Raw genomic sequence first — 22,716 nt, forward strand, 5'->3', positions numbered from 1 at the left:
TTAACAATACAAATGTTTTGTGAAGCTTGCATTCAATTGCCGCTTCCTGTTGCACACAAGTTTCCATTCACCCTGTCACAATGGGATTTATGGCTGATTTAAGATGAAATTGTCAACCCTGTTACCTTATATGGCACTTAATATGCACTTACTATGGTATTTTTTAATTTAACCTCTTGAGATGGGAAAACATGTTTTTTTATGAAGTTGGACATGTGCTTATGACAGAATGTTAAAATCCACCCCCCCAATCGAATTGGTGGAACGACCCATCACTGGAAGCATTTTCAGGTGTCCTGTATTCAATGACAATAAGTGCTGTCTTTCTGCTGAATACCCTTAATAGCATGGCTCAGCTAGAGCTCCTCTACACATTTGATATTTCAACAGCAAAAAAAAGCAAAAAAGAGACCATGTTTGTATGTGGGTTTATTAACTCAATGATAATGAGCTTTCATTGTCTTCTTATATGCCCCCTTTATTTATCCTACGGTTCAGACTTGGTGTACAGGGAGAATACTGTAAGAATGGCCCATTTTCTGAATTCTATATTGTACATTTAGTTACAGTTGAAGTCGGAAGTTTACATACACCTTAGCCAAAGACAATTAAACTCAGTTTTTCACAATTATTGACATTTAATCCTAGTAAAAATTCCCTGTCTTGGGTCAGTTAGGATCACCACTTTATTTTAAGAATGTGAAATGTCAGAATAATAGTAGAGAGAATTATTTATTTCAGCTTTTATTTATTTATTCACATTTTTGTCCCCATGTGCAGTTGCAAACCGTAGTCTGGATTTTTTATGGTGGTTTTGGAGCGGTGGCTTCTTCCTTGCGGAGCGGCCTATAGGCTATGTTGATATAGGACTCGTTTTACTGTGGATATAGATACTTTTGTACCTGTTTCCTCCAGGTACAAGGAAACAGGTTGTTCTGGGATTGATTTGTACTTTTCGCACCAAAGTACGTTCATCTCTAGGAGACAGAACGCGTCTCCTTTCTGAGCGGTATGACGGCTGTGCGGTCCCATGGTGTATATACTTGCGTACTATTGTTTGTACAGATGAACGTGGTACCTTCAGGCGTTTGGAAATTGCTCCCAAGGATGAACCAGACTTGTGGAGGTCTACAATTTTATTTCTGAGGTCTTGGCTGATTTCTTTTGATTTAACCATGATGTCAAGCAAAGAGGCACTGAGTTTGAAGGTAGGCCTTGAAAAACATCCATAGGTACACCTCCAATTGACTCAAATTATGTCAATTATCCTAACAGAAGCTTCTAAAGACATTACCTAATTTTCTGGAATTTTCCAAGCTGTTTAAAGGCACAGTCAACTTAGTGTATGTAAACTCCTGATCCACTGGAATTGTGATACAGTGAATTATGAGTTAAATAATCTGTCTGTAAACAATTGTTGGAAAAATTACTTGTGTCATATCAGCTATGTTTTTTTTCAGTAAATGAGGCTGAATGAACTGTTTCGCTGCCAGACAAGTGCTCCGCTGATAGCCAGGTGTAGCAGTGGTAGGATTCACTCCATTGTGCTGAAAAGAAAGACAGCTTTATGTATTGCCCTAACAGTTTGTGTGCACCGTTGTTCACCATTATAGTGCAATTAATTTAAAGTTTAGTGTTGTGTTGTGGCTTTGCTGGCATGCATCTAAAAAACAAATGTTTGAGTTTGTCCCACCAAGTTTTAAATGCTAAAATCGTGTTCACATGATTCTTTTGCAAGTTCTGGGTTGGGGACTTCGGGTTGTCTGGCACCATGCCAATCAAAGTGCAGAGATGGACCCCACCCTTATCAGAGAGGGCCAGACTAAGGACAAGATGCGTATTAAGATATTTTACCACGCCTGTGTTGCCTTTCAACCAATCAAATGGAAGCTCACTTTCTGTTACATTTATCCACCTTCAAATTAAGTGTGGAAAGAGAAGATATCAAATGTTTATGAAGCCTCTGCCTATTTTCTTTCTCTACTGATCTGGTACGACTGCAAAACCAACACCAACACCACATCGGACAAGCAAACGGAATAAATTCTACTCACAGATCGGTCACTACTAAGGTGAGTTGTTGTTTTAATAACTGACTCAGATAAGATACTATATACTTTATTGGTACATTCTAGATGGAAATGTGTCTTCTGCTTTTCCCCCAACATTATCTACCAATACACCAATATATTAGATATTATTTTCTATAAAAAATGTGTACTACAAAAAAAGAACTGAACCAAAACCTTATAGAGAAAATTCAGGGACATACAGTAGGGAGGACAGAAGTGAGAAAGTTGTTATTTGAAAAAAAGAAACAGTCGAAACGCAAGGTCTCTAAAGGTGTTATTTGTTGGCATATCAATATGTTTTGTAAATGTGAAATTTGAAACCTATTTCTCATCTTGTCGTGATATTTTTTTGTGAATCATACTTATGTCTATATGAGTAATAAATATTTGGTGTGTATGCATGCGCGCACATGCGCGTGTGCCTGCCTGCGTGCGTGCGTGCGTGCTCAAACTGAGTTTGATAACATAAAGCCACCTTATCTATTTCGACCAGGCCAGTGATCTCATGGACAGCAGCCCCCTAAGGAACATTGGAAGAGGCAAACATGGCAAAATCAAGAAACCACGGTACATCTTGCGTTCTGTAAAACAGTATACACCCTTTTGCTCTTCAGGTTTGAGTTCTTCTTAAAAATAATATAATACTATAATTAAAAGTATGGCTGAATATATATATATATATATAAAATTATTCAGCCATAATTTTAATTATAGTATTATATTATTTTCAATGATTAAAAATGAAACTATAATTCTATTTTGTGACATCTTTCGATATGTGTTTGTGATTGACAGTTCACCCTTGGCATGTGTGTGCATTGAATCATTAAATAATGACATCTTGTGCAAGTACAAATGACAATTTATTCCGTTTGTACTTATCAGGAGTCGCCTGTAACTATATAAAATGGTATAGAATCTTACAAAGATCTTAGCCAGTTATACTTCAAATAAAGCTACATGATAATTAATTAATTAATACATTCAGCAACTCATTGAAATTAATGTATTAAATCCTAGTGGGGGACTTCTTGGAGGAGTTCAGAGAGCAGATCATTGCGCAGGTGAGATTATCTGGACCCATAACAGACGCTGTGATCTCACAACATCTTATCCCAGAAGAGCTGGCACACAGCGTCCGTGCAGCCCAGACCACACAAGACCAGATGAGGGCTCTGTTTGAAGCCGTAGAGAGAGAGACACCCCAAACCAAACGTGCATTCCATCTGATATTGAAACGGAAAGAGCCTGAACTCATGGACAAGCTAGGTAAGATTCATTCATATTTCTGATCTTCGGTTCACCTTATTATACAATTGTTGGAACATTCTAGACATGCTCTTCACCATAAATATATCCGCCATAAAGTTGTTATTAAATGAACGACACTGTTTCTTTTTATGTTTCTTTTTATGAAGACGAGCAAGATTTTGTTGAAGGCGGAGATAGTTTTTTTAGTTTTAAAGTTAATTCCCTGCAATTCTAAACTTTTTATCATGAGGTGTAAAGAAAATATTGCTGTTTTAAAGAACGTTTTTGAAATTTCTGAAATGTTTATACAAATTTCATGCAATTCTACAAATTTTGCCATTGGTCACAGAGAATTTTTTTAGCTGTTTTACAGCTAATCTCCTGCAATTCTACCCATTTTGCCATAGGGTGTAGAGAAATCTTTGCAGTTTTAAACAGGGGTTGGAACCGGTTCAGGGAACAGAACCTAAAACCGGAAAATAGTAAACATTTTCGAGGAACGGAAACAGAACCATTGTCAGAATGAAACGATAGGAAAATTATTTCGGTTCCAGCCCCTGGACAATATCCTGCAATTCTACACATTTTTCCATGACTTATGCCATGTAATATTATATCTGAATGAGAGTGACTAACAAAATCAATGGAGGCCCCCTGGAGGTCAGGGCCCCTGGTCACCTGCCCTGTGTGCCTGGTCAGTATTCGGCCATGATTACTACAAGTTTCGAAAGCTGGCTAGACTAAATTAGGAATAAAAAAATGGTTAACTGACATGGCTAATTGTGTGACTGTCAGTGACTGCTATAACAAGAGAAAAACTTCTCATGCACAACCATATTTCAAAATTGCACCTTATATTCTACTATGCTAACTCTAAACAGTAAATTTGAGACCTCAATATGTCCCCCCCCCCCCCCCCCCAAAAATAAGAACGTACATTTTTGCATGTCCACTTTGGGTCACGACCCATACTTTAAAGAAGCTATATGTAGATGTTTTGCTTTGTAATTGCAGAAAATGTCCATAATATATCTGCAGTAATACTGGAAGGATAGTGTGGAGGGGGGAGGGGGCAATACAAAATCACATTCTAAAATGGAGACTTTCTATTTGACAAGATGGGAAAACTGCACTGTCCCTCTCTTCCATCGGCATCACTAAGTGGTCCTGTCCTCCTCGAGCACAACGAACAATGGCAGCCTGGGGACAGTGGCCAATGTAGAAATAGTTTCCTGGTTGCAAAAGTGTCCTGCTTGCTAAAATTCTACACTCTTCACATACATTTCAGTTTATGTGAGAAAACAATACACACTGTTCAATACATAACATCCAAGAAGGCTCAAGGTCATTGGCCACTGATAAAATGACGTCAAATCATGTTAAATCTACAGTTGCTTTGATTGGACTCAACATCATACTTTCAAAATCTTAGCTAGCTGTCATTGTCATGAATCAAGCTAACAATCTACTGGAAAATCCTTTTCAATCCTTGTCATATGAAGAGAAATAATAAAGAGAAATAATAGATACAACGTATCGGTGCTCATTGGCCATTGGAAATAAACATACACAACAAGTCGGAAATCGCAAATTCAACAATGAGTAGTTTGGAAGGAATCAGTGGCTAACTGCAAGCATTCCAATGCAATCACTAGCCTTAACGGTCTCATTTCCAAGTTTAAATGATAAACATTCAACATTGGCCATGCTCTCAATCCAGCATGATTTCTGCCGTGCTCAAAACAACTGTTAACTTGGAACTGGGATATCTGACTTCAGTGAGCTCAAGACAACTGGGAACTCGGGGGAAAAACGCACTCCGACTGGGAAAAAATACATTTTGAACGGTCATCCAACTCGGAATTGTAAGTCGGGAACTCGAGCCTCTTTCTAGAGCCAATACTTGTTTTTTCCCCCAGTTCCCAGTTGTCTTGAAAGCATCATAAATCCAGAGAATGCCAGACTTTGATGACAAAGTTTGATGACAAAATTTGTCCACGAAAGACCGTCACGCCACCTTCCTGTTCAAGTGAGTCCAAAAATATATTGTATGCTGCTGCATAAATTATGTAATATGCCAGAGAGATATGTATACTTTAGCTAAGAAGGTAATAGTAAATGTATGTTGTGTAGTAAGCTGTTAGTAGCCCATGTGCCTCACCCTAATAATTTGGTCTATTTTCACCTCTTAATTTTGCCTACTGTTCTGACTTGGTGGTGCACATGTAGTCTAGAACCTCTTTTAGAGAAATATAATCATCGAATATTGTAAGAGCTTTCATTGTCTTCTTATATACCACCTTTATTTATCCTGACTTGGTGTACATGGAGAATACTGTAAGAACGGCCCATGTTCTGAATTATGTCGCTGTACATTTAAAAAGTGCTGAACAAATACTTATATTGACTACATCCGTCCTAGCTCGCTCATTAATGTCTTAATCGAAATTACAGATTGCCTCTTATCCACTTGTCGTCCCCTTATGCCATAGTTTGTACATCTCAATTGTCAGTAGAAACAACATTTGTTTAAGAAAGTCAGCCATATCAGCTATGTTTTTTTAAGGCAGTAAATGAGGCTGAATGAACTGTTTCGCTGCCAGAAAAGGCTTGGCTGGTGTAGCAGTGGTAAGGTATTGGGACTATTGTTGGGGCTCTGCGGTTGGGACAGCTTTAGGCCCTAACAGTTTGTGGACACCGTTTGTCACCGTTATAGTGTAATTAATGTATTGTTTAGTGTTGTGTAGTGTATTGGCTTTGCTGGCATGCATCCCAATTTTTTTATTTTTGTTTGCCCCACCAAGACGTACATGCTAAAATCGCCACTGTGGTTAGAATAATGGTAGGGACGTCCCAAGGATCCCGGATAGCACTAACCTCTCTACCATGTTACAGGATAACAGTGTGCACGGGGGGATATTTGAAATGCCTAGTTGTTGTTGCAATTCATCTAGCTTCCACATGGGTGAGACATTCTACATGTAGCACCTTTAAGAAAGGCTGCTTTAAAGTATGGCCAAGTGTTCTTTATCTGAAAAAGTGCTCACCTTTTAATAAATGCTATGCTCACTGGTTTGCTTTGAGAAAACTCTGATGTATTGCTCTTCCTCACCCACAACAGAGCAGAGACAACGAAACAGTAAGATGACACAGACAGGATTGGATCAAAGGTATGGAGATACCACAACATTAGAGGACAAGACAACACCAAAACTTGGCATACAGACAAAAAAGGAATCTCTTAAGAGACGAAGACAAGAAACAATGCAAGCAATTGAGGAGATTGAAAAACTTTGGGAGGGGTCAAGATGGGAGAGAAATGAAACGAACTACATGAAAGCAAAGATTAAGCAACAACAAGATGAAATAGAAAGGCTAATGGCTGAGAAACAAGAGCAAAACACAACGATGGAGCTGATGAGGATGGAGATACAGAATGTGAATGAAAAACTGAAACAGAACATGGAGGAAATAAATGTAGAGAAAGACAGAATACGACAATTGTGGGCTGATGTCCAAACAGAGAAAGACATTCTGGAGAGAAGACACAATGAGACCATTAACGAGAGACAGAGTTTGGAATTGATCAAGTATGAGACATTGAGAGCAAAAGAGGAGATGGAGCACTGCAAGGAAACTACAAAACAAGAGCAGGAGAAAATGGAACAGATTAAGGCTGACATTCAGGGACAGATAGAGGACATGGAAATAAGAATTGCAGAAACCAATCAAGTAAAAGAAAAAATGGAAGCGATGAAGGCCGATGTACACCGGGAGCAAGGTCAGCTGGAGACAAAAAGAGAGGACATTAAAAGACAAAAAGAACAATTTGAGCAGATTAAATGTGAGATAGACAAAGTAAAAGAAGAGATGGATCGAAGGTGGTATGAAACTGAGAAAGAAGAGCTTGAGCAGAGAGCTAGGATCCAGCAAGAGAAAGAGGAACTTGCAAATGTAAAAGCTGAGCTGCAGAGAGCTAAAGAGGAGGTTGATCAACACAGGGAGAAGACGAAGCAAGAGAAGGACCTGGTCAACAAAATGAAAGCAGAGATTCTTCTAGACAAGGATTCACTTGAGAAGGACAAACAAGAAACATTAAGAAAACAAAAGGAGTTGGAGCAGATCAAGTATGCGATTCAAATGGACAAAGAGGAGATTGAGCAAAACAGAGAGGAAGCAAAGCGAGAGAATGAGAAGATGGAACAGAGGGAAGCTGAACTGCAGAGACAAGTGGAAAAGATCGCGAGAAAAATTGAGGAGACAAAGCAAGAACATGACCGAATGGAAAACGTAAAAGCAGAGATACAGAGGACGAAAGAAGCACTGGAGAAACAAAAAGATGACACCAGGAGAGTGAAGGAGGAAATGGAAAAAAGAAGGTATGAGACTGTCAAGGAGGAGCTGGAGCAGAGAGCTGAAATACAGAGACAGAGAGAAGAAGTGGAAATGCTAAAGTCTGAAATGCAGAAAGCCAAGGGCGTTGAAGAAATACGAGAAAACCGAGCGAGAGAGGAAGCCAAAAAGTGGAGTGAAGAAGTAAAGCGACAGAGAGATGGGATCAAACAATTGAGAGCTGAAGTTCAGAAGGAAAAAGACAACGTGGAGAGGAAAAAGCAAGAGACAATGAGAGAGAGACAAGAATTGGAGAGGATTCATTTTGAAACACTGAGAATGAAAGAGGAGAATGAGCAAAGCAGGGAGATCACAAAACGAGAAAAGGACCAAATGGAGCAGATGAAAGTTAATATACAGAGACAGATAGAAGATATCGAAGATAAAGTTACAGAGACGAAACGAGCAAAAGACAAAATTGAAGAAGTTAAAGCAGAGATACAGAGACAACGTGAAGATCTGGAGAGTAGAAGGGAAAAGACAGAGAAAGAGAGAGAGCATTATGAAGAGGTTAAGTATGAGATAACTCAATTGAAAGAGGACATGGAAAGGAAATGGTGTGAAACAGAGAAAGAAGAGGTGGAACAGAGAGCAAGAGCACAGCAAGAGAAGGAAACACTTGAAAGGTTGACGGAGGAAAAACAGGAAGTGCGAGAGGAAATAGAAAGAAACAAGGTGGAAACGCAACGAGAAAGAGAAAACCTGGAAAAAATGAAAGCCAGTGTAAAAGACGAGAAAAACATTGCAGAGAAAATATCTGAAGAGGCCAAACTAAAGAATGAGAACTTAATGGAAATGGAGCGTAAACTTCAGGAAGAAAGGGAAGAGATCAAGAGGAGCACGCAAGTCACAAAGCAAGAGAAGGAAGAGATCGTAGAGATGAAGGCTGAACTCCAAAGACAGATGGCAGAAATAGAGAACCGTGTGAAGGAGGCAAACAGAGCAAAATATGAGGTGGATCAGGCAAAGGTGGTCGTACAAAAAGTGGAGTCCCAGCTGAAAAAGCAAAGAGATGAGGCTGGAAGAGTAAAAGATGAAATTGAGAAACAGAGATATGAAGCAGTGAAAGAACAGCTTGAACAACGAGCTGAAATCCAAAGGGAAAGAGAAATGTTGGAGAAAATAAGAGATGAGTTACAGAGAGCTAAAGAAGATTCCGAAGAAATACAGCTTCAGAACGAAAAAGGGGACTTACAAAAGAAGATGGATGAAACAAAGCAAGAGAGGGAGATGCTTGAGCAAATAAAAACAGAGGTTTTGTCAGAAAGGGCCATATTGAAAAGACAAATCCATGAAAGCGCAAGAGAAAGAGAGGACTTGCAATTGCTTCGGTGTGAGACCCTGAAGAAAAAGCAGGAGTTTGAGAAAAAGAAGGATGAAGCTGTCATGGAAGAGCTTGAAGGGAGAGCTGAAATGCAGAGAGATAGAGAGGAGATAGAGAGAACCAAGAAGAAAATAGAGAGGGAGTTAAAACAAGGCAGGGATGCCACGAGTCTAGAGAGAGACGAAGTTGAACGGATGAAGGTTGAAATACAGAACCAGCACGAGGAAATGACAAGATCCATTGAGAGGACAAAGCAAGCCAGAGACGTGATGGAACAGATGAAAGATGAAATTCAGAGAGAAAAACAACTTTTGGAGAGAATAAGGGAAGAAACAATAAGAGAAAAAGAACCCTATGAAAAGGTCAAGTGTGAGCTAAACAGAGTAAAAGAAGAGATGGAAAAACTCTGGGACGAGGTACAGAGGGACGAACAGCAAGAGAGAGACAAACTGCAGAGAGAAAATGTGGAGTTGAATAATAGAATGGAGGAAATTAACAAAGAGATTAACCAGATTGAAACAATTAAATTTGACCTAGAGAGACAGAGAGAGGAGATTGAAGCAAGGATGGAGAAGACAAAGAGAGAGATGGACAAGCTGGAACAGACGAAGGCTGAAATACAAAGACAGAAAGAGGACATTGAAAACAAGATGGCAAAAACAAAGAGTGAGAAAGAGGAGATGGAAAGGATCAAATCTGAGATACAGAAGCAGAAAGAGGAAATTGAAAACAAAATGCAACAGGCAAAGACAGAAATGGATGAGATGAAAAGTGTGAGGGAAGATATTCAGAGACAGAGACAAGAGATCGAGAACATGATGCAAAAGGCCAAGAGAGAGATTGGAGAGATGGAACTAGTGAAGACGGAGATGCAAAGGAAGAAAAAGGACCTTGAACAGATGATGAGAAAGACTACGAGAAGAAAGGAAGAAATGGAAAAGATGAAGGATGAAATAGAGAGAGCGGAAGAAGATGTGGAACAAAGAAGGGAAGAGACCAAAAGGGAGAGAGATGCAATTGAACAGGCGAAGGCTGAAATAGAAAGAGCAAAAGAGGAACTGGAGATTCGTCTGGAAGAGAGCTTTAGAGATATTGACGAGAAGGAACAGATGAACGCTGAGATACAGAGATTAATCCAAGAGGTAGAGCGAACCAGAGAAATGGTACGACAAACAAAAGTGGCAATGGAAAACAGGATGGAAGAAAGCAATATGGAGATGGGTGACAAAGACAGAGTGAATGCTGTAATCCAGAGATTGATTCTAGAGGTGGAACAAACCAGAGAGGTGTTAAGAAGGGTGAAAGAAGAAATGGAACAGAGCAAGGAGGAGTTAAAAGGGGAAAAGGACAAAATCAGACTGATGAAGACGGAGACACAAAAAAGAAAAAAAGAGCTGGAGCAAAGGATGGAGAAGATCATGCGAGAGAGGGATGAGTTAGAACTGGTGAAGTCAAAGATACAGAGACAAAAGGAAGAGCTGAAACAGAAGATGGAAGATGTAAAGACTGAGAGTGAAAAGATGGAACAGATGAAAGATGAAATACAGAGAGCGGTTGCAGAGATAGACCTGGCAAGGGAGGAGATACAAAGAGAAAAAAGGAAGATTAAAGAGGACAATGCAAGGAAAAAGAAGGTATGTACCGAATTATTGTGTTACATATTTTTTTACAAGATTGGTTGTCAAATTTGTTGTGGAAAGATTCACATACAAAAATCTCTGATTCATTCACAAAAAATGCAGGCCTGCTAACTCAAAATAAATCAACACAGGAATTGAAGTAAACTTGCCATTTATTTTATAATGCCATCAATAAAATATACAGAAAAAAAATATGAACGCAACATGTTGGACAAAAAACGTATTTCTCTCAAATGTTGTTTACATCCCTGTTTATGAGCATTTATCTTTTGCCAAGATAATCCAAGAAGCTGATTAAACAGCATGATCATTACATAGGTGCACCTTGTGCTGTGGACAATAAAAGGCCACTCTAAAATGTGCAGTTTTGTCACACAAGACAATGCCACAGATGTCTCAAGTTTTGAGGGAGCGTGCAATTGGCATGCTCACTGCAGGAATGTCCACCAGAGTTGTGGCCAGATACTTGAATGTTAATATCTCATAAGCTGCATCCAACGTCATTTTAGAGAATTTGGCAGTACATCCAACCGGCCTCCGCAGACCACGTGTAACCATGCCAGCCCAGGACCTCCACATCCGGTTATTCACCTGCGGGTTGGTCGGACAGCCATCCGGGACAGCTGATAAAATTGTGGGTTTGCACAACCGAAGAATTTCTGCCCAAATTGTCAGAAATCGCGTCAGGGAAGCTAATCTGCGTGCTCGTCATCCTCACCAGGGTCTTGACTTGACTGCAATTTGGCGTCATAACCAACTTCAGTGGGCAAAGGCTCACTGTTGATGGACACTGGCACGCTGGAGAAGTGTGCTCTTTACGGTTTCAACTGTACCGGGTGGTACTCGTGTGGGCGAGCAGTTTGCTGAGGTTAATGTTGTGAACAAAGTGGTCCATGGTGGAGATGGGGTTATGGTATGGGAAGGCAAACACAATTGCATTTTATCGATGGCAATTTGAATGCACAGAGATACCGTGCCGAAATCCTGAGGCCCATTGTCATGCCATTCATCCGCCACCATCACCTCATGTTTCAGCATGATAATGCACGGCCCCATGTCGCAAGGATCTGTAAAAAAAAAAATCCTGGAGGTTGAAAATGTCCCAGTTCTTCCATGGCCTGCATACTCACAAGACATGTCACCCATTGAGCATGTTTGGGATGCTCTGGATCTACGTGTACGACAGCTTTTTCCAGTTTGTGCTAATATCGGTTAATATCCAGAAACTTTGCACAGCCATTAAAGAGGAGTGGGACAACATTCCACAGGCCACAATCAACAGCCTGATCACCTCTATGTGAAGGAGATGTGTCGCGCTGCATGAGGCAAATCGTGGTAAAACCAGATACTGACTGGTTTTCTGATCCACACCCCTACTTTTTTTAAGGTATCTTTGACCAACAGATGCAAATCTGTATTCCCAGTCATGTGAAATCCATAGATTAGGACCAAATGAATTTATTTAAATTGACTAATTTCCTAATATGAACTGAACTGAAATTGTTGCATGTTGCTTTTATATTTTTGTTCAATGTATATTTCAAAATGAATCAGAGAAGTAACTTTAAGTAACTATGTATATGGAGCTCTCCATCCTCATTACCGTTATCCACAGGGTGAATGTCAAACTGTGAAATTGATTCATTAAGACATAATGTAGTTTCTATGTAAAGTGCCCAGAAGGCAAGTTTCTAAGCTCAAATCAATTTTCTGCTTTGGAAAGGATATGATGGAGTCTATGAAAGCTGAGCTTGACAGACAGAAAGAGGAAAAAAACAGAATGAAAAAGGAAATGCCAATGATGAAGACCATGGTCCAGAGACCACAGGATGAAACAGAAAGGACCTATCTTGGAGATATGACAACTGAGATCCCATTTGAGTCACAAGAGCTAAGAACCGCCATTGAAAAAGAAAGAAGAGACTTGGAGCGCAGAGAGAAAATGATTATGAGAGAGAAGTATGACCTGGAAAAGTCAAAAGCCGAGTTTGAGAAGGAAAAGGCTGAGATGGAAAACATGATCACAAAACAACGAGAGGAGGACAGACAAATGATTGAGGACATAGAAAAGAAAAAAGAAAATCTCAAGCAAATGGATGCAGAGATGCAAAGAAAAATACAGGTAATCGTAAGGGAGGTGCAATATAAAAAACAAAAGATGCAGCACTTTAAAAAAGCCAAAGATAAGTTTAAACAAACGCAGGTTAAATTTAGCAAAGAGAAAATTGAAATGGGAAACATCAAAAAGGCTACCGTGGCGGAAAGAAATAAATTAGCAGTAGAGCAAGCTTACATAGAGAAACGTAAGGAGGAGATGGAAGCGATCCTTGAAAGGACAAAGAAGGAGAAGGAAGATCTGCTGAACTTAAAAGCTCAAATAGAGGGACGGAAAGAAGACAGAGACGAATGGGGTGAAAGCCTGAACAGGGAAAGAAAGGAACTAGAATATCTGAAAAGTAAGATGCAAAAAGAAAAAGAGGATACGATAAGAAACAGGAAGATTTCGGAAAAAGAGAAAAAGGACTTGGAGCTGATGAGATCTGAGACGCAGAAAGAAAAGGGGAAGATGGAACAAGAGAAGCTTAAGGTACAAGTGGAGAGAGAAAAGCTTGAACAAATGAAACTTGAGTTACAGAGGAAGTCCAACGACCTAGATATGATCAAAGAAGACACAAAGAGGGAGAAAGTCAGCGCATCACCAATTCCACAACAAAAGAACGAAATTGATTGTTTGGTGGAGGAGACAAAGAGGAGTAAAATCGAAGAAGAATTGATGAGCGCTGAAATAAAAAGACAGAAAGAGGAGAAAGACGGCAAACAAGACATTCTATCGAAGGAGAGAGAAGATCTGAATAAACTCAGAACAGAGGTAAACAATCAGAGAGAAGAGATTGAAAATATCATGAAAGAGCAAATTAAAGAAAAGTCTCTAATTAATCAGACAAAGGCAGAGATGGAACAAGAGAGATGTGAGTTGGACAGAAAAAAGAAAATGATAGAGCAGAATATGGATGAGCTAGAGCAGAGAAAGTGTGAGATGAGAAAAGTAGAAAACAGAATTGTCGAACTTAGAAAAGAAGAAGAGAGTATAACGAATGAGATGAACAGGATGAGAAAGAACACAGAGCAGAAAATGTTTGAAATACAGAGACGGTCTGAAAACATAAATCAGCTAATGGATGAGACAAGACGGGAGAGGGGGAAGGTTGAAGAACTGGCTATCCAAACTCAAAAACAAAGAGAAGAAATGGTGGGTTTCATGGAAAAGAACAAAGAAAAGCAGAACGAACTGGAACTCATAAATGACAAGATTGAAAGAGAGAAACAAGACATCGAAGAAAGTCGGGATGTGCTAACAAAGGAGAGAGAGGAGCTGGAACAAATGAGGAATGAGACACAGCAACAGAGAGAGGAGACAGAATCTCACATGGAAGACCAAAGGAAAGAGAAAGAACATTTGGAACAAATAACGATGGACATGAAAAAACAGTTGCTAGAGGTGGATAATGACAAGGAAATGATAGAAAGCTCAATGGGTGAACTGAGAGTGAAAGAGGCAGAAATGGTGAGAGAAAAGGAGAACATGGAAAAGAAGATGGCTAGACTCAAAAAGGAAGAGGATGGAATGCGGGAAGAAATAGGAAGGAAGATGGACAACTTAAAGCAGGACAGTTATGAAATCAAAAGACTTAGAGATGAAATTGACAGTGAGAAGAACCAACTGAATGCAAAATTGCTTGAGTTGGAAAAAATGCGTGAAGAACTAGATAGAGAGAAGAAGGAAGTGAAAGACAAGAAGGATGAAACACTGAAAGAAAAAGATCAGTTGGAAGAGAGGCGAGGTAAGATAAGTAAGGAGAAAGAGGAATTGGATATCAGTCTTGAACTGATGAAAAGACAAAGGGAAGACTTGACGAGCTTGAAGGCTGAAGCAGAAGCACAGACCGAGCCTATGGAAAATGACTGGAAGGAACAGCTCACGAAGGAAAGACAACAACTTGAAGATGTAAAGGAGGAGATACAGAAGGAAAAAGAAGCCTTTGAGAGAAAAAAGGGATTGACTATGAAAGAGAGAGATGAGTTTGATCTGATGAAGTCTGAAACCCAGGGACAATTGGAGGAAATGGAACAAAACAAACAAGACATTCGTGTGGAGAAGGAAAAGCTGGATCAGATCAAAGCTGAGTTAGAAAGACGGTCTGAAGACATAAATCAGGTCATGGATGAGACAAGACGGGAGAGGGGGAAGGTGGAAGAACTGGCTATCCAAACTCAAAAACAAAGGGAAGAAATGGTGGGTTTCATGGAAAAGAACAAACAAAAGCAGAACGAACTGGAACTCATGAATGACAAGATTGAAAGAGAGAAACAAGACATCGAAGAAAGTCGGGATGTGCTAACAAAGGAGAGAGAGGAGCTGGAACAAATGAGGAATGAGACACAGCAACAGAGAGAGGAGACAGAATCTCACATGGAAGACCAAAGGAAAGAGAAAGAACATTTGGAACAAATGACGATGGACATGAAAAAACAGTTGCTAGAGGTGGATAATGACAAGGAAATGATAGAAAGCTCAATGGGTGAACTGAGAGTGAAAGAGGCAGAAATGGTGAGAGAAAAGGAGAACATGGAAAAGAAGATGGCTAGACTCAAAGAGGAAGAGGATAGAATGCGGGAAGAAATAGGAAGGAAGATGGACAACTTAAAGCAGGACAGTTATGAAATCAAAAGACTTAGAGATGAAATTGACAGTGAAAAGAACCAAGTGAATGCAAAATTGCTTGAGTTGGAAAAAATGCGTGAAGAACTAGATAGAGAGAAGAAGGAAGTGAAAGACAGGAAGGATGAAACACTGAAAGAAAAAGATCAGTTGGAAGAGAGGCGAGGTAAGATAAGTAAGGAGAAAGAGGAATTGGATATCAGTCTTGAACTGATGAAAAGACAAAGGGAAGACTTGACGAGCTTGAAGGCTGAAGCAGAAGCACAGACCGAGCCTATGGAAAATGACTGGAAGGAACAGCTCACGAAGGAAAGACAACAACTTGAAGATGTAAAGGAGGAGATACAGAAGGAAAAAGAAGCCTTTGAGAGAAAAAAGGGATTGACTATGAAAGAGAGAGATGAGTTTGATCTGATGAAGTCTGAAACCCAGGGACAATTGGAGGAAATGGAACAAAACAAACAAGACATTCGTGTGGAGAAGGAAAAGCTGGATCAGATCAAAGCTGAGTTAGAAAGACGGTCTGAAGACATAAATCAGGTCATGGATGAGACAAGACGGGAGAGGGGGAAGGTTGAAGAACTGGCTATCCAAACTCAAAAACAAAGGGAAGAAATGGTGGGTTTCATGGAAAAGAACAAACAAAAGCAGAACGAACTGGAACTCATGAATGACAAGATTGAAAGAGAGAAACAAGACATCGAAGAAAGTCGGGATGTGCTAACAAAGGAGAGAGAGGAGCTGGAACAAATGAGGAATGAGACACAGCAACAGAGAGAGGAGACAGAATCTCACATGGAAGACCAAAGGAAAGAGAAAGAACATTTGGAACAAATGACGATGGACATGAAAAAACAGTTGCTAGAGGTGGATAATGACAAGGAAATGATAGAAAGCTCAATGGGTGAACTGAGAGTGAAAGAGGCAGAAATGGTGAGAGAAAAGGAGAACATGGAAAAGAAGATGGCTAGACTCAAAGAGGAAGAGGATCGAAGGCGGGAAGAAATAGGAAGGAAGATGGACAACTTAAAGCAGGACAGTTATGAAATCAAAAGACTTAGAGATGAAATTGACAGTGAAAAGAACCAAGTGAATGCAAAATTGCTTGAGTTGGAAAAAATGCGTGAAGAACTAGATAGAGAGAAGAAGGAAGTGAAAGACAGGAAGGATGAAACACTGAAAGAAAAAGATCAGTTGGAAGAGAGGCGAGGTAAGATAAGTAAGGAGAAAGAGGAATTGGATATCAGTCTTGAACTGATGAAAAGACAAAGGGAAGACTTGACGAGCTTGAAGGCTGAAGCAGAAGCACAGACCGAGCCTATGGAAAATGACTGGAAGGAACAGCTCACGAAGGAAAGACAACAACTTGAAGATGTAAAGGAGGAGATACAGAAGGAAAAAGAAGCCTTTGAGAGAAAAAAGGGATTGACTATGAAAGAGAGAGATGAGTTTGATCTGATGAAGTCTGAAACCCAGGGACAATTGGAGGAAATGGAACAAAACAAACAAGACATTCATGTGGAGAAGGAAAAGCTGGATCAGATCAAAGCTGAGTTAGAAAGACGGTCTGAAGACATAAATCAGGTCATGGATGAGACAAGACGGGAGAGGGGGAAGGTCGAAGAACTGGCTATCCAAACTCAAAAACAAAGGGAAGAAATGGTGGGTTTCATGGAAAAGAACAAACAAAAGCAGAACGAACTGGAACTCATGAATGACAAGATTGAAAGAGAGAAACAAGACATCGAAGAAAGTCGGGATGTGCTAACAAAGGAGAGAGAGGAGCTGGAACAAATGAGGAATGAGACACAGCAACAGAGAGAGGAGACAGAATCTCACATGGAAGACCAAAGGAAAGAGAAAGAACATTTGGAACAAATGACGCTGGACATGAAAAAACAGTTGCTAGAGGTGGATAATGACAAGGAAATGATAGAACGCTCAATGGGTGAACTGAGAGTGAAAGAGGCAGAAATGGTGAGAGAAAAGGAGAACATGGAAAAGAAGATGGCTAGACTCAAAGAGGAAGAGGATAGAATGCGGGAAGAAATAGGAAGGAAGATGGACAACTTAAAGCAGGACAGTTATGAAATCAAAAGACTTAGAGATGAAATTGACAGTGAAAAGAACCAAGTGAATGCAAAATTGCTTGAGTGTGAAAAAATGCGTGAAGAACTAGATAGAGAGAAGAAGGAAGTGAAAGACAGGAAGGATGAAACACTGAAAGAAAAAGATCAGTTGGAAGAGAGGCGAGGTAAGATAAGTAAGGAGAAAGAGGAATTGGATATCAGTCTTGAACTGATGAAAAGACAAAGGGAAGACTTGACGAGCTTGAAGGCTGAAGCAGAAGCACAGACCGAGCCTATGGAAAATGACTGGAAGGAACAGCTCACGAAGGAAAGACAACAACTTGAAGATGTAAAGGAGGAGATACAGAAGGAAAAAGAAGCCTTTGAGAGAAAAAAGGGATTGACTATGAAAGAGAGAGATGAGTTTGATCTGATGAAGTCTGAAACCCAGGGACAATTGGAGGAAATGGAACAAAACAAACAAGACATTCGTGTGGAGAAGGAAAAGCTGGATCAGATCAAAGCTGAGTTAGAAAGACGGTCTGAAGACATAAATCAGGTCATGGATGAGACAAGACGGGAGAGGGGGAAGGTTGAAGAACTGGCTATCCAAACTCAAAAACAAAGGGAAGAAATGGTGGGTTTAATGGAAAAGAACACAGAAAAGCAGAACGAACTGGAACTCATGAATGACAAGATTGAAAGAGAGAAACAAGACATCGAAGAAAGTCGGGATGTGCTAACAAAGGAGAGAGAGGAGCTGGAACAAATGAGGAATGAGACACAGCAACAGAGAGAGGAGACAGAATCTCACATGGAAGACCAAAGGAAAGAGAAAGAACATTTGGAACAAATGACGATGGACATGAAAAAACAGTTGCTAGAGGTGGATAATGACAAGGAAATGATAGAAAGCTCAATGGGTGAACTGAGAGTGAAAGAGGCAGAAATGGTGAGAGAAAAGGAGAACATGGAAAAGAAGATGGCTAGACTCAAAGAGGAAGAGGATAGAATGCGGGAAGAAATAGGAAGGAAGATGGACAACTTAAATCAGGACAGTTATGAAATCAAAAGACGTAGAGATGAAATTGACAGTGAAAAGAACCAAGTGAATGCAAAATTGCTTGAGTTGGAAAAAATGCGTGAAGAACTAGATAAAGAGAAGAAGGAAGTGAATGACAGGAAGGATGAAACACTGAAAGAAAAAGATCAGTTGGAAGAGAGGCGAGGTAAGATAAGTAAGGAGAAAGAGGAATTGGATATCAGTCTTGAACTGATGAAAAGACAAAGGGAAGACTTGACGAGCTTGAAGGCTGAAGCAGAAGCACAGACCGAGCCTATGGAAAATGACTGGAAGGAACAGCTCACGAAGGAAAGACAACAACTTGAAGATGTAAAAGAGGAGATACAGAAGGAAAAAGAAGCCTTTGAGAGAAAAAAGGGATTGACTATGAAAGAGAGAGATGAGTTTGATCTGATGAAGTCTGAAACCCAGGGACAATTGGAGGAAATGGAACAAAACAAACAAGACATTCGTGTGGAGAAGGAAAAGCTGGATCAGATCAAAGCTGAGTTAGAAAGACGGTCTGAAGACATAAATCAGGTCATGGATGAGACAAGACGGGAGAGGGGGAAGGTTGAAGAACTGGCTATCCAAACTCAAAAACAAAGGGAAGAAATGGTGGGTTTCATGGAAAAGAACAAACAAAAGCAGAACGAACTGGAACTCATGAATGACAAGATTGAAAGAGAGAAACAAGACATCGAAGAAAGTCGGGATGTGCTAACAAAGGACAGAGAGGAGCTGGAACAAATGAGGAATGAGACCCAGCAACAGAGAGAGGAGAAAGAATCTCACATGGAAGACCAAAGGAAAGAGAAAGAACATTTGGAACAAATGACGATGGACATGAAAAAACAGTTGCTAGAGGTGGATAATGACAAGGAAATGATAGAAAGCTCAATGGGTGAACTGAGAGTGAAAGAGGCAGAAATGGTGAGAGAAAAGGAGAACATGGAAAAGAAGATGGCTAGACTCAAAGAGGAAGAGGATAGAATGCGGGAAGAAATAGGAAGGAAGATGGACAACTTAAAGCAGGACAGTTATGAAATCAAAAGACTTAGAGATGAAATTGACAGTGAAAAGAACCAAGTGAATGCAAAATTGCTTGAGTTGGAAAAAATGCGTGAAGAACTAGATAGAGAGAAGAAGGAAGTGAAAGACAGGAAGGATGAAACACTGAAAGAAAAAGATCAGTTGGAAGAGAGGCGAGGTAAGATAAGTAAGGAGAAAGAGGAATTGGATATCAGTCTTGAACTGATGAAAAGACAAAGGGAAGACTTGACGAGCTTGAAGGCTGAAGCAGAAGCACAGACCGAGCCTATGGAAAATGACTGGAAGGAACAGCTCACGAAGGAAAGACAACAACTTGAAGATGTAAAGGAGGAGATACAGAAGGAAAAAGAAGCCTTTGAGAGAAAAAAGGGATTGACTATGAAAGAGAGAGATGAGTTTGATCTGATGAAGTCTGAAACCCAGGGACAATTGGAGGAAATGGAACAAAACAAACAAGACATTCGTGTGGAGAAGGAAAAGCTGGATCAGATCAAAGCTGAGTTAGAAAGACGGTCTGAAGACATAAATCAGGTCATGGATGAGACAAGACGGGAGAGGGGGAAGGTTGAAGAACTGGCTATCCAAACTCAAAAACAAAGGGAAGAAATGGTGGGTTTCATGGAAAAGAACAAACAAAAGCAGAACGAACTGGAACTCATGAATGACAAGATTGAAAGAGAGAAACAAGACATCGAAGAAAGTCGGGATGTGCTAACAAAGGAGAGAGAGGAGCTGGAACAAATGAGGAATGAGACACAGCAACAGAGAGAGGAGACAGAATCTCACATGGAAGACCAAAGGAAAGAGAAAGAACATTTGGAACAAATGACGATGGACATGAAAAAACAGTTGCTAGAGGTGGATAATGACAAGGAAATGATAGAAAGCTCAATGGGTGAACTGAGAGTGAAAGAGGCAGAAATGGTGAGAGAAAAGGAGAACATGGAAAAGAAGATGGCTAGACTCGAAGAGGAAGAGGATCGAATGCGGGAAGAAATAGGAAGGAAGATGGACAACTTAAAGCAGGACAGTTATGAAATCAAAAGACTTAGAGATGAAATTGACAGTGAAAAGAACCAAGTGAATGCAAAATTGCTTGAGTTGGAAAAAATGCGTGAAGAACTAGATAGAGAGAAGAAGGAAGTGAAAGACAGGAAGGATGAAACACTGAAAGAAAAAGATCAGTTGGAAGAGAGGCGAGGTAAGATAAGTAAGGAGAAAGAGGAATTGGATATCAGTCTTGAACTGATGAAAAGACAAAGGGAAGACTTGACGAGCTTGAAGGCTGAAGCAGAAGCACAGACCGAGCCTATGGAAAATGACTGGAAGGAACAGCTCACGAAGGAAAGACAACAACTTGAAGATGTAAAGGAGGAGATACAGAAGGAAAAAGAAGCCTTTGAGAGAAAAAAGGGATTGACTATGAAAGAGAGAGATGAGTTTGATCTGATGAAGTCTGAAACCCAGGGACAATTGGAGGAAATGGAACAAAACAAACAAGACATTCGTGTGGAGAAGGAAAAGCTGGATCAGATCAAAGCTGAGTTAGAAAGACGGTCTGAAGACATAAATCAGGTCATGGATGAGACAAGACGGGAGAGGGGGAAGGTTGAAGAACTGGCTATCCAAACTCAAAAACAAAGGGAAGAAATGGTGGGTTTCATGGAAAAGAACAAACAAAAGCAGAACGAACTGGAACTCATGAATGACAAGATTGAAAGAGAGAAACAAGACATCGAAGAAAGTCGGGATGTGCTAACAAAGGACAGAGAGGAGCTGGAACAAATGAGGAATGAGACACAGCAACAGAGAGAGGAGAAAGAATCTCACATGGAAGACCAAAGGAAAGAGAAAGAACATTTGGAACAAATGACGATGGACATGAAAAAACAGTTGCTAGAGGTGGATAATGACAAGGAAATGATAGAAAGCTCAATGGGTGAACTGAGAGTGAAAGAGGCAGAAATGGTGAGAGAAAAGGAGAACATGGAAAAGAAGATGGCTAGACTCAAAGAGGAAGAGGATAGAATGCGGGAAGAAATAGGAAGGAAGATGGACAACTTAAAGCAGGACAGTTATGAAATCAAAAGACTTAGAGATGAAATTGACAGTGAAAAGAACCAAGTGAATGCAAAATTGCTTGAGTTGGAAAAAATGCGTGAAGAACTAGATAGAGAGAAGAAGGAAGTGAAAGACAGGAAGGATGAAACACTGAAAGAAAAAGATCAGTTGGAAGAGAGGCGAGGTAAGATAAGTAAGGAGAAAGAGGAATTGGATATCAGTCTTGAACTGATGAAAAGACAAAGGGAAGACTTGACGAGCTTGAAGGCTGAAGCAGAAGCACAGACCGAGCCTATGGAAAATGACTGGAAGGAACAGCTCACGAAGGAAAGACAACAACTTGAAGATGTAAAGGAGGAGATACAGAAGGAAAAAGAAGCCTTTGAGAGAAAAAAGGGATTGACTATGAAAGAGAGAGATGAGTTTGATCTGATGAAGTCTGAAACCCAGGGACAATTGGAGGAAATGGAACAAAACAAACAAGACATTCGTGTGGAGAAGGAAAAGCTGGATCAGATCAAAGCTGAGTTAGAAAGACGGTCTGAAGACATAAATCAGGTCATGGATGAGACAAGACGGGAGAGGGGGAAGGTTGAAGAACTGGCTATCCAAACTCAAAAACAAAGGGAAGAAATGGTGGGTTTCATGGAAAAGAACACAGAAAAGCAGAACGAACTGGAACTCATGAATGACAAGATTGAAAGAGAGAAACAAGACATCGAAGAAAGTCGGGATGTGCTAACAAAGGAGAGAGAGGAGCTGGAACAAATGAGGAATGAGACACAGCAACAGAGAGAGGAGACAGAATCTCACATGGAAGACCAAAGGAAAGAGAAAGAACATTTGGAACAAATGACGATGGACATGAAAAAACAGTTGCTAGAGGTGGATAATGACAAGGAAATGATAGAAAGCTCAATGGGTGAACTGAGAGTGAAAGAGGCAGAAATGGTGAGAGAAAAGGAGAACATGGAAAAGAAGATGGCTAGACTCAAAGAGGAAGAGGATAGAATGCGGGAAGAAATAGGAAGGAAGATGGACAACTTAAATCAGGACAGTTATGAAATCAAA

The 22,716-nt window shown here is 40.1% G+C and overlaps 1 protein-coding gene across 1 annotated transcript; it reads left to right on the forward strand.

Moving 5' to 3' along the window:
* The first annotated feature begins 1,871 nt into the window (after nt 1–1,871).
* LOC139559014 (golgin subfamily B member 1-like) lies at nt 1,872–22,287 on the forward strand. The gene is made up of 6 exons (XM_071374627.1): nt 1,872–2,072; nt 2,566–2,639; nt 3,093–3,341; nt 6,445–10,673; nt 12,403–21,328; nt 22,237–22,287. The coding sequence occupies exons 2-6, from the start codon at nt 2,618–2,620 to the stop codon at nt 22,239–22,241; spliced, it is 13,431 nt and encodes a 4,476-aa protein (XP_071230728.1). The 5' UTR covers nt 1,872–2,072; nt 2,566–2,617; the 3' UTR covers nt 22,242–22,287.
* The last annotated feature ends 429 nt before the right edge of the window (nt 22,288–22,716 follow it).

Source organism: Salvelinus alpinus, chromosome 29 (assembly GCF_045679555.1).
Source record: "Salvelinus alpinus chromosome 29, SLU_Salpinus.1, whole genome shotgun sequence".
Taxonomy (NCBI): Eukaryota; Metazoa; Chordata; class Actinopteri; order Salmoniformes; family Salmonidae; genus Salvelinus; species Salvelinus alpinus.

What these genes read in the sequence shown, in the direction of transcription:
- LOC139559014 (XM_071374627.1), top strand. Translation starts at nt 2,618, where the DNA reads ATGGCAAAATCAAGAAACCACG. An exon ending in TGAACTCATGGACAAGCTAG is followed by an intron (nt 3,342 to 6,444) that starts GTAAGATTCATT and finishes CACCCACAACAG; the next exon opens with AGCAGAGACAACGAAACAGT. An exon ending in ACAATGCAAGGAAAAAGAAG is followed by an intron (nt 10,674 to 12,402) that starts GTATGTACCGAA and finishes TGCTTTGGAAAG; the next exon opens with GATATGATGGAGTCTATGAA.